The 12,525-nt window shown below is 40.9% G+C and overlaps 1 protein-coding gene across 6 annotated transcripts in view; it reads right to left on the reverse strand.

Annotated features, from left to right (window-relative positions):
* Positions 1 to 12,525, reverse strand: part of rps6ka1 (ribosomal protein S6 kinase a, polypeptide 1) — a 165,485-nt gene that overhangs the window by 56,447 nt on the left and 96,513 nt on the right. For all 6 annotated transcript variants that reach the window (XM_073034406.1, XM_073034403.1, XM_073034409.1 and 3 more), the window contains one exon: positions 2,417 to 2,533. In XM_073034406.1, coding sequence (XP_072890507.1) covers positions 2,417 to 2,533 — 117 coding nt within the window. The remainder of the gene's footprint in view (positions 1 to 2,416; positions 2,534 to 12,525) is intronic.

Genomic DNA, 12,525 nt, shown 5'->3' on the forward strand with positions numbered 1-12,525 from the left:
TCCCTGAATAAGAAGGCACAGCAGTACCTCCACTACCTGAGGAGATTGAGGCAAACAAGGCTCCCCATGCCTCCCACCCCACCATCTTAACTGCATTTTACAGGAGCACTATTGAGAGCATCCTGACAAGCTGCATCGCCAACTGATATGGGAGCAGCTGAGCATTGGACCGCAAGTCCCTACAATGAACTGTGAGAATGGCCAAGGGGATCACAGGGGTCTCCCTACCATCCACTGAGACATTTATGAAGAGTGCCTTCAGTAATTATCAAGGATCCCACCCATTCACCCAGCGTTCTCTTTGACTTTCGACCAGCAGGTAGGAGACTCCAAAGCATAAAGACAAGAATAGTCAGGATGGGAGATAGTGTCTTCCCTCAAGCCATTTGGCTTATGAACTCCCCGCTGCATTGTATTCGAAGTGTCACTTGATAATTATGCACCTTACTTTGTTTTCCTATGGGTAATTCATTTGCAGGTTTAATTCTTGCTTTCTTAAGTTATTGTGTGTTATATGCTTCCGTGCTTTACACTGGTCTGGAGAAATGTTGTCTCGTTTACATGTATATAGTTAAATGACAATAAACTTGACTTGACATGATATACAGTATATGTAGACTCAGAAATTCCCTTCTGAGCACTTAACAGATGGAACAGAACAGCGCAGGAACAACCCCTTCAGCCTGTGGTGCCTCTGCTGACTATGATGGCGATTTAAATTAATCCCCTCTGCTTACAGTCGGTCCTATCCCTCCATATGCTCAAGCACTTATCCAAATGCCTCCTAACGATGAAAATCTAAAAAAAATCAGTCGATATTTTGGGCTGAGAACCTTCTTCAGGACTGGAAAGGAAGGGGGAAGACATCAGAATAAAAAGGTGAGGAGGAGGGGAAGGAGAGTAGCCAGAAAGTGATGGGTGAAGCCAGGCGGGTAGGAAAGGTGAAGGGCTGGAGAAGAAGGAATCTGATAGGAGACGTGAGTGGACCTTAGGAAAAAGGGAAGGGTGGGGGGACCCAGGGAGAAGTGACAGGCAGGTGAGGAGAAGTAAGAGACTAGAGTGGAGAAGAGAAGAGGAGGAGGGGGTAAAAGTCACGATGTTATTCCAAGGAGAAACAAGGAAGACAACTATCATATCCTACAGAATCTTTGGCCTAGAAACATTACTGAAAAAATAAGTATGCTTGAGGAATTTTTTTTGTGTGCAAACTGCAGTCACAATTCCATCATTACTGAAGTACCTTATTAACTGTGAAGTGCTTTGGGGATGTCTTGAGGGTACACTAGGTACATAAATACAGTCACTTCACCTTATATCAGATCATCATGTTTCTCTTGGATCTTTGCCAGATTAAATTGTGGATCATTAATTCCTAACATCTCATTGAATATCTAGAGGGTTCTGAAAGCCAATTTTCTTGACACCAAGTAGACATGGCAATTTTGTTTAAAATGAAGCACTGTTTCAAATCTGTTCAATTGTAGAAAGTCACTTTGAAGATGGAAATAAAGACTCGCATTTAGGTTTGGTTACTACCAAAGATGTGAACTAATGCAGATATTAGGCTGGTCTATGCAAACTGAAAACTACTGAATTTTAAGTAACACATTCAAAAGCTGAAGGAACTCAGCAGGTCAGGGAGCATTCATGGAAAAGAGTAAACAGGCCTGAAGAAGGGTCTCTGTCTGAAATATTGAGTGTTTACTCTTTTCCATAGATGCTGCCTGACCTACTGAGCTCCTCCAGCATTTTGTATTTTTATGTGTTGTTTTGGATTTCCAGCATCTGCAGACTTGCTCATGTTTGAATCTTTAGTAGTTCCCAAGTCTAGAATACTTACTTTACTTGCATGAAAATAAAATGCACTGGAAAAAGATAATGCAATTTATTGAATTGGGTGGTGGGGTGGAGATGTGTCTCTACCAAAGGAGGTGTAAGGTGCTCCTTCCCTCCACTAGCCTCCACCATTGGGCAAGGTGTGGTAGTACCTGCTTAACCCTCCAATCAGAGTCATGTGAAGCCATGGGATCAGGTGGTGGATGGTTGTATGATGCATAGTACAAAGTGGCCACATGGCTCAAAGGACCAGAAGGGCCTATTCTGCACAGTATCTCAACAAGCAAACATAGGTCCTTGGTTATGCGACCACTGACACCAGGCAGACAATCCAGAGAGTCTCTGAAGAGTATTGATAATGGCTGGGGTCACCCGCATTGTAAGACACTGCCCAGAAGAAGGCAATGGCAAACCATTTCTGTTGAAGACATCTGTCAAGAAAAATCATGGTCAAAAGACTATGATCGCGCACATCATTGAAATGGTCCATAATAATGACGATGATGAATTCATTGACAAGTCTACATACCACAATAAAAATTATAACCAGTTTCAAAATATGGTCATGAGAAAGACTGACCTTTCCAAAGGATCCTTGTCCCAGTACCTTTAGGAGCTCAAAGTGGGAAGGATCAGCTTTCTCAGATCCTTCTTTTACATGATGTGTGATGTTGATCTCTTTCACATTCTCTTCATCCTGAAAGGATTAATTGTGTTAAGAATTACTCTCTCATTACTTACACAACAAACCGTATCTCACATGAAATAAATTTAAAACTTTCTGCAAAAATGAGAAAGTGTGCTACAGAAATAAAAAATAGTTAAATAATTTAAGGCACTAAAAATTGATATTCCTATTTGTGTCCTTACAATGCCTCCTTTCAAAGCTGCTTTCATCATCCTCTCCTCAAAAGACACAACTTTGACATTTACCTTTGCAAACTGCTGTACCCTCTCCAATAATCTAAATCTAAATCCCTTCTGATCCGTCATCAAAGCCTTCCCATCCTTTCTGGAGCATGGCGTCCAAATTTGGACACAATGACCAATTTCAGCAGTACATCCTTGATTTTGTCTTTGATGCCTCTTTTCAGAAAGTTCAGGGTTCAGTATGCTTTTTTTTAAAAAAAAACTACTTAGTCAACCTGTGCTGCAAATCAAAACAATGCTGGAAATCTGAAGCAAAATAGATTACTAACTTGACAGATTTGTTATTGGAATAAATGACAGATGCAATTTAATTCTGAGAAGGGCAAGTTAATTGATTTTGCCAGAAAGATTAGGAAAAAGGCAACACCAAGTTACTGACACAATTCTAAAGTGTGCTTGAAAAGAGGGAACAGATGTTTCATACGCATAGATCCTTGAAAGCTGTGAGAGCAGCCTTCAAAACAAATAGAATCTCGAGCTCAACAGACTTGCAGTGGATTGTGGTTAATTAGGCCATCAGTTAATCAGGGCAGTGACTTATTTGGTACAACTCTTAAAGAACAAAAACATCAAGAAAATTGCTGGGATTCCCTTCATTTATTTGGGACACTACGCCACTTAACTGGAGTGGGTCTGTTGCTGAACAGGTTCTAACTAGCATTAGTCGCATGCACTTGTGTAGCCATTAGATACCACACAGTGCTTAGAGTGATCAGTTTTTAGATAGTGTCACTTGCGTGTGTTTATGCTCAAAAAGCAATGATTTTAATCAGTGATATTTGGCAAGGAATAAATAAGAAAGACAATTCAGAACTGTTTTAGAAACATAGAAAACATACAGCACAATACAGGCCCTTCAGTCCACAAAGCTGTGCCAAACATGTCACTACCTTAGAACTACCTAGGCTTTACCCATAACCCTCTATTTTTCCAAGCTCCATGTAGCCATCCAGAAGTCTCTTAAAAGACCCTATCATGGTTTTGAGTATTTTCACTGTGGTTTTAAACATTCAGGCTTGGAGATGCGAGAAACAGCTAGGAGTAAAAATGAAACAATTTCACTACCTCAACAAGTTAGGTACTAGAAAGAACTTGATGGTATCGACAATCACCTTGAATGTCACAATGAAAATAAAGATTTAGAGACTGCAATCGTCCATAGCATTGTATGAAAGGAGTCCATTATCTTCACTAGGTGTCGGCGCTGAGTTTGTTCATTGTGTAATAACTAATAGGAACTAATACAGTGTTATAGTACTATTGATTGTGCTCTAATTTGCTCTGTAGTTGATTGAAATACATAATGTGTTACTTAGTTTGTCTTTTTTTTAATATCTTTTTAACTATTTCAATAAAACTGGATAATTGGGCCAAAATGTACTGGTCCCAGTGAGTCCTAATTAACTGGAATCCACTGTATCGATATGGAGTACAAAAGCAGAAAGGTTGTACCGAACTTCAATAAGCTCTTCTTGTGGCCTGACTAGAAGTTTTGAATCCAGCTTTTGTCACCAAACCACGTGAAGATGCTGGAGCAGATGCTGGAAAACCAGGATTGACTAGGATGTGGAATTTTAGCTTCAAGATTAGAGAGAATAGGCTGTTCTCCTGAGAGCAAAGAGGACTGAAGCAATTATAACAGGATTAGATAAGAAAAATCCATTCCCATAATATGATAAGGATTACAGCACAGAGATTGGAGGCTGCAGGCAAGAGCAAGGCATTGTGAAAAAGGATGTTACATTTTAAACAGTAACTGGCAATAATCAGGAACTTGCTGCCTGGGAGGGTAATGTGGAAGAGATCAATGCCTTCAAAAAGGAGACTGAATAGGCACTTGAGGGAAATAAACCATAAAGCTACAGACAGAGAACAGGGAATTGTTCCATAACAGTCTGCATAGCTCATGGACTGAATTACTAGAATGATTCTATTATTCTTCTGTTTTCTTATCAATTTCTGATCATAATTTAGTGAAATGCCTTAAGATTTTTGAAAAGCACTCCACTGATTGCATCTCTTGTCCAGAAGGCTTTCTGGGGAATAATGCTTAAGATGTCTTTTACCAATTGAATGCAAGTCTAGCGATTACAACTTAAAATAATTATTATGACTAAGGAGCATTATGGCCATAGCCCTGTACTTTTGATTTCATCATTTTCATTGGTAATTCCTGCCCTTTGATGGATGATTTGATCTTAAGTTTGATGTTATTCCCAGATATTGTTCAGTCTCTATCAAAACTAGTTTATTACTATCAAGGATTTAAATATTTTCTTCTAATTAAGACTTTGCATCCATATTACCATTTCACATATTTCCTAAGTTCTAACATAGCTTCTTAATTCCTTAGTCATAGTCCGCCTTCTTATGTAGTATAATCTATAACTTAAGCAATGGTTAATTCATACAAACCACACAGGGAATTCACTGCATCGCAACACAATCAACTGATGTCATAAGTATTGAACTTTCTTCCCCAGCTTATAACTCACATTACATAATTTATAAAATACATAAAAAGGCATCACTAGTTTAATTGTTCAGACATCAAATGAAGATCATTTATAATTTAAAGCCTGCAGATGCAGAAATAAAATGAACATTGTGTAAATGTTGATGATGGAAGCTCTTCAAACCAAAATGCCAACTCTATAACTTTAGACCATAAGATATTAGAGCAGAATTGAGGTGATTCGACCCATCGAATCCACTCTGCCGTTTCATTATGGCTGATCCATTTTCTCTCTCAACCACATTCTCCTGCATTCTCCCTGTAACCATTCACCTCTGACTTATCAAGAACTTATCAACTTCCACCTTAAATACACCCAATATCCTGGCTTCTATAGCCGGCAGCAGCAACAAATTCCACAGGTTCACCACCCTCTAGCTAGTAAAGTTCCTCATCTTCTTTCTAAATGGATATCCCTCTATTCTGAGGCTGTGCCCCTGGTCCTAGACTCCCCAACTTTCGGAAACATCTTCTCCACATCCACACTGTTTAGGTCTTTCAACATTTGATAGGTTTCAATGAAATCCCCCCTCATTCTTCTGAATTCCAGCAAGTACGAGCCCAGAGCCAGTGAGCAGAGGCCCAGAGCTATCAGACACGCCTCATAAAGTAAGCCTTTCAATCCCAGAATCATTTTCAGGAACCTCCTGTGAACCCCCTCCAAGGACAGCACATCACTCTCTCCCCCCTTCTTTATTTGTTGAGATACAGCGTGGAATAGGCCTTTTCAGTCCTTTGAGCCACACTGCCCAGCAACCCCCCAGTTTAATCCTAATCACGGCACAATTCACAATCACCAATAAACCTTGAACTGTGGGAGGAAATCCGAGCACGCAGAGAAAACCCACACAGTCAGAGGGAGAATGTACAAACTCCTTACAGGCAGCAGTGGGAACAGAACATGGGTCAACTACACTGTAAACCATTGTGCTAACCACTATACTACTGTGCTGCCTTAGGTAAGGGGCCCAAGACCTTCATAATTTTATAATTCAGAACTTTGTTCTCTTTCTGTGGATACTCCGCACCACCCCCTGCCCTGGCACTCCTCCTTCGCCACCTGTCCCACACCCCTTCCACTGTGCCCCACTATTGTGCGCATATTTTTATATATGTATACATCTCGCTCTGCCTCTCCTTCATACTTCTACACGGTACTGTACTTCTAGCATACCAGACACTATGATCAGGTTTACGTTTTTTCCCCCTCTTATGACAAAGCATGCAACTCAATGTAAAGCAATCAGACAATACGTCCTTGTGGTCACCCATCCACTTGGGAATAAGCTTGAGAAAGTAACCACAGGCAGGCAGTTTAGATCTTTGCACAGAAAAAGCTTTTGCAAAGGATGGCCATTGCACAGACATGCAGCTGAAGAGAATCAGAATCAGGTTTATTAACACCGGCATGTGACATGAAACTTGTTAACTTAGCAGCCACAGTTCAAGGCAATACATAATTTAGCAGAGAAAAAAATTATAAAATAAACAAATTAATTACATATATTTAATAGATTTCAAAACATGCAAAAACAAATATTGTATATTAAAAAACAAGTGAGGTGGTGTCCAACGATTCAATTTCCATTTAGGAATCGGATGTCAGAGGGGAAGAAGCTGTTCCTGAATCGCTGAGTGCGTGCCTTCAGGCTTCTGTACCTCCTACCTGATGGTAACAGTGGGAAAAGGGCATGCCCTGGGTGCTGGAGGTTCTTAATAATGGACCCTGCCTTTCTGAGACACAACCCCCTGAAGATGTCCTGGGTACTTTGTAAGATTGTACCCAAGATGGACCTGACTAGATTTACAACCTTCCGCAGCTTCTTTCACTCCTGTGCAGTAGCCCCTCCATACCAGACAATGATGCAGCCCGTCAGAATGCTCTCCATGGTACAACTATAAAAGTTTTGAGTGTATTTGTTGGCATGCCAAATCTCTTCAAACTCCTAATATATAGCCGCTGTCTTGCCTTCTTTATAACTACATCGGTATATTGGGACCAGGATAGATTCTCAGAGATCTTGACACCCAGGAACTTGAAGCTGCTCACTCTCTTCACTCCTGATCCCTCTATAAGGATTGGTATGTGTTCCTTCATCTTACCCTTCCTGAAGTCCACAATCAGCTCTTTCTTCTTACTGACATTGAGTGCCAGGTTGTTCCTGCGGCACCACTCCACTAGTTGGCATATCTCACTCCTGTACGCCCTCTCGTCACCACCTGAGATTCTACCAACAATGGTTGTATTGTCAGCAAATTTATAGATGGTATTTGAGCTATGCTTAGTCACACAGTCATGTGCATATAGAGATTAGAGCAGTGGGCTAAGCACACACCCCTGAGGTGTGCCAGTGTTGATGGTCAGCGAGGAGGACATGTTATCACCAATTTGCAAAGATTGTGGTCTTCCGGTTAGGAAGTCAAGGATCCAATTGCAGAGGGAGGTACAGAGCCCCAGGTTCTGCAACTTCTCAATCAGGATTGTGGGAATGATGGCATTAAATGCTGAGCTATAGTCGATGAACAGCATCCTGTGTTTGTGTTGTCCAGGTGGTCTAAAACCATGTGGAGAGCTATTGAGATTGCATCTGCCACTGACCTATTGTGGCAATAGGCAAACTGCAATGGGTCCAGGTCCTTGCTGAGGCAAGAGTTCAGTCTAGTCATGACCAACCTCTCAAAGCATTTCATCATTGTAGATGTGAGTGCTACCGGGCGATAGTCATTAAGGCAACCAACTTTATTCTTCTTAGGCACTGGTATAATTGTTGCCTTTTTGAAGCAAGTGGGAACTTCCGCCCATAGCAGTACGAGGTTGAAAATGTCCTTGAATACTCCCGCTAATTGGTTTGCAAATGTTTTGAGAGCCTTACCAGGTACTACTCCATCGGGACCTTCTGCCTTGTGAAGTTTCACTCTCTTTAAAGACAGCCTAACATTGACCTCTGAGATGGAGGTCACAGGGTCATCGGGTGCAGCAGGGATCTTCACAGCTGTAGTTGTGTTCTCTCTTTCAAAGCATGCATAGAAGGCGTTGAGTTCATCTGGTACTGAAGCATCGCTGCCATTCATGCTATTGGGTTTCGCTCTGTAGGAAGTAATGTCTTGTAGACCTTGCCAGAGTTGCCGTGCATCCAATGTCACCTCCAACCTTGTCCGAAATTGTCTCCTCGCCCTTGAAATAGCCCTCCACAAATCATACCTGGTTTTCTGGTACAGGCTTGGGTCGCCAGACTTGAATGCCACAGATCTAGCCTTCAGCAGACAACATACCTCCTGGTTCATCCATGGCTTTTGGTTTGGGAATGCACAGCAAGTCTTTGTGGGCACACACTCATCCACACAGGTTTTAATGTTGATTTGGAGAACTACCACTGGTATTCAATAACATACTGAAAATAATCAACAAGCACAATTGAGAAATTCACAAGTCCACAGAGATCTTTCCAACGGCATCTCATCTATGTTTATTCCAAAACAAAGTAGAATTCAATGGTGTTTTAACTTCTCATACCTTTGCCTAACAGCAGATGGATTATACATGTTGAAAATCCCACAGTTTGAGGATAAACATCAGAACTACAAGATGGAAGGAAACACATTTGATAACCTTACTCCAGAGCTCAATATTTCAAGAATACAAATGCTCTTTGTGCCTTCAGATGATGTCAACGTTAATAGCAGTTGGCAAGTAAGACCATAACGTCCCACTTCCTTCCTAATCTGCTTATTTAAAATGTATCCCCTTTCAACCATCAGGCTCTTGAACCAGAGCAGATAACTTCACTCACCCCATCACTGAACTGTTCCCACAACCAGTGGACTCACTTTCAAGGATACTTCAGCTCATGTTCTCAATCTTTATTGACTATTTATTTATTATTATTAATATTACTTCATCTTTTCTTTTTGTATTTGCATAATTTGTTGCCGTTTAGATACTGGCTGCCCACCCTGTTGGCGTAGTCTTTCATTGATTCTATTATGCTTATTGCATTAATTGAGTATGCCTGCAAGAAAATTAATCTCAGGGTTGTATATGATGACCCTTTGATAATACATTTACCTTGAACGTTGATGTATAGATTTATAACACAGGCTTTTTATCTATGACGATTTGTTATTTATAGACTTTGTGAAACTACGTTGGAAGTTCTGTTACTCAAATGTGAAAAGGGATATTTGATCTCTCTTGGACAGTAGCGGAGTGTCACCGAATCAGATACTTGCAAATAATCTGCTGAGGTAAGAAGATGAAAGGTAGGGGAGGACAAAGGAATCATGATGAACATTGTGGCAATGACTGTTCGACACAAATGAAACAAAAATACCATTACATCCAAGCTGACTTGGACTATGGAACAGCTGAATGCTTTAGTTAAAGTAAATATAATATAGTCACCAGTCAGTAAGCTACATTTTGAATTTTGGTAAGACCATAAGATACAGGAGCAGAATTAGGCCTTTTGGCCCACTGAGTCTGCTAATCCATTTCCTTCTCAGTCCCAAACTCTTGCCTTCTCCCTGTATTCCTTTATGCCCTGACTAGTTAAGAACCTATCAACCTCTGCTTCAAGTATACCCAATGATTTGGTCTCCACAGCTGCCTGAGGCAACAAATTCCATGGATACATGATTCTGGCTAAAGAAATTTCTCCTCATCTCCATTCTAAAAGGACGCCCCTCTATTCTGAGGCTGTGTTCTCTGGTCTTAGACTCCCTCACCATTGGACACATTCTTTCCACATCCACTCTGTCAAGACCTTTCAATATTCGATAGATTTCAATGAGATCCCCCCTCATTCTTCTGAATTCCAGTGAGCACAGGTCCAGAGCCATTGAATGCTCTTCATACAATAAGCCTTTCAAGCCTGGTATCATTTTCACGATCTCCTTTGAACCATCTCCATTGTCAGTACATCCTTTCTTAGATAAGGGGCCCAAAATTGTTCACAATACACCAAGTAAGGCCTCACCAGTGCCTTACAAAGCCTCAACATCAGTACAGATGAATACTGTGAAATAATCAGGAATTCATAAATTCTAAATTACAAACTCTACAAATATGTTTTTAAAACTCTTAACCTTGAGTACTGTTCTGCAACCAGCAGTTCTCTGCTCGATTCACAGTTCCTTAAAGCTTGAGAACCAGAGAGTAATCGTAGATGATAACCAAGTGACCAGGACCATACAACTGAATGAGATTCAATTCCATGCAGAAGCTCAAATACACATTTTAACAGAGATCCCTGAACACCTTGACTATTGCCCATACAAATGTTCGTCAGTTGAGAAGACAGAACCAGTTTGGAATTTGCCTACAATACATGAACTAACAGCAAACCTGTTAAAAAAAAAATCCAATGAGCAGCTTTTGGCCACTTATTTAAGAAAAGATGTACTGGCAGGGTCCAGAGGAGGATCATGAGAGTGAAATGAGAAGAATTTGATGTCTCTAGGTCTAGATAGAGCGGATGTGGAGATGTTTCCTGGGGTGGGGAGACCAGTACCAGAGTGCACAGTATCAGTATAGAAGAACGTCCCTTTAGAACATAGGTGAGAAGGAATGTCTTTAGCCAGAGGGTGGTGAATCTGTGGAATTCATTGTCACAGACGGCTGTGCAGGTCATGCCACTGGGCATATTCAAGGTGGAGATTGATCAGTTCTTGACTGGTCAGAGCATCAAATGTTACAGGGAGAAGGCAGGAGAAAGGGGTTGAGAGGGATAATAATGCAGCCATAATGGAATTGTGGAGCAGATTCGATGGGCTGAATGGCCTAATTCTACTCTTATGTCTTATGGTCTAATCTGACACTGTCAGACAGGCAGATTTTTCAGACACTTTAATATCACTCCTACTTATAGCCCAACAAACCTTTAATTCACTTCTTTCTGGATGTTAGACAATTCCATAATCAATAAACCTTAAACAATGGCATAAAGATTCCAGTGAATCCAGCAAGTCTAACATCCGTGGTCCCAGTTAACATAGTGGGGCTGCAGAGCCAAATGCTGATCTATCAGGATTTCTGAACAAAGTGATTACAAATCAATGGAGTTTTATGTAACTATGTACTTATCATTAACTTATCAAAGAGTACACCCATATACTAGTAACTCTGAAGACTCATACTCAGCACTTACATCATATAGCATTAAGAATTGAACCCTGCCTCTTGTATATCAACGGGTTAATACTCAAGCCCCCTTACCAGCAGAGGTTAAAAGCACTGAAAGGCAGTAATGAAAGATAACAGGAATTAACAAAAAAGCAGAGTGCACAAGAAAGAGATTGAGCATACCTGCATAAGAGTTCAGGGACTATAGAGACAGAGAAAGAACAACAGTAAGAAAAAAAGATAAAAGGATCTTATCTTTGTGCATGCATCATTCAATACAAGATGGATGAGTTAACAGCACAAATAGGAATAAATAAGTTGGATCCGACCGTCAACACAGAGACATCCCTACAAGGTAACCAAGTCCGGGAACTGAATATTCAGGAATAAAACGGAACAAAAATGGGAGGGTTCATCAGGGACCTTTCATTGGGATTGGAGAGGAAGGGAGCTTCTGATGAAGGGTCTTAACTATTTATTCCCTTCCACAGATACCGCCTGACCTGCTGAGTGGCTCCAGCACTTTGTATTTGATGAACATCCACTTTGTCCATAGCCCCCATGATTTTATAAACTTCTATGAGGTCACCTCTCCTTCCAGAGAGTGAAGATCCAGCATAGCGAACCACTTGCTATAACCGGGGTTCTCTAGTTGAGACAGCACCCTTGAAAATCTCATGAACCCTATACAGCTTGACAACGTGGCCTTTCCTATAACAGGTTGACCAAAACTGCACGATACCTCAATTGCAGACTCACCAGTGACTTAAAGAACGCTAACTCCATCTCCCTACCCCTAAAACTTATGTCTTGACTGATGAAGGCCAGCATGTTAAACACCTTCTTCACCACCATGTAAACTTGTGTGGGTGTGCACTTCTACCGCCAGGCCCCCGCTCCACAGCACTTATACCACAATACATACTTTGAACTTTTTTTAAAACTTTGAATAGCTGTCAGTGCCCTGAGACTCAATGTATAAGTACTACCCTGGCTTGACGGTCCAAAATACAAACTTATCTAAGTTGAAGTCCATTTGCCATTCATTGTTCAGCCCACCTCACTAATTGATCAGGACTTCTTTAAAATTCATTGTAAGCTAGAACAAGCTGTTCCTAAAATG

The sequence above is a fragment of the Hemitrygon akajei genome, chromosome 32 (assembly GCF_048418815.1).
Source record: "Hemitrygon akajei chromosome 32, sHemAka1.3, whole genome shotgun sequence".
NCBI classification, from domain to species: Eukaryota; Metazoa; Chordata; class Chondrichthyes; order Myliobatiformes; family Dasyatidae; genus Hemitrygon; species Hemitrygon akajei.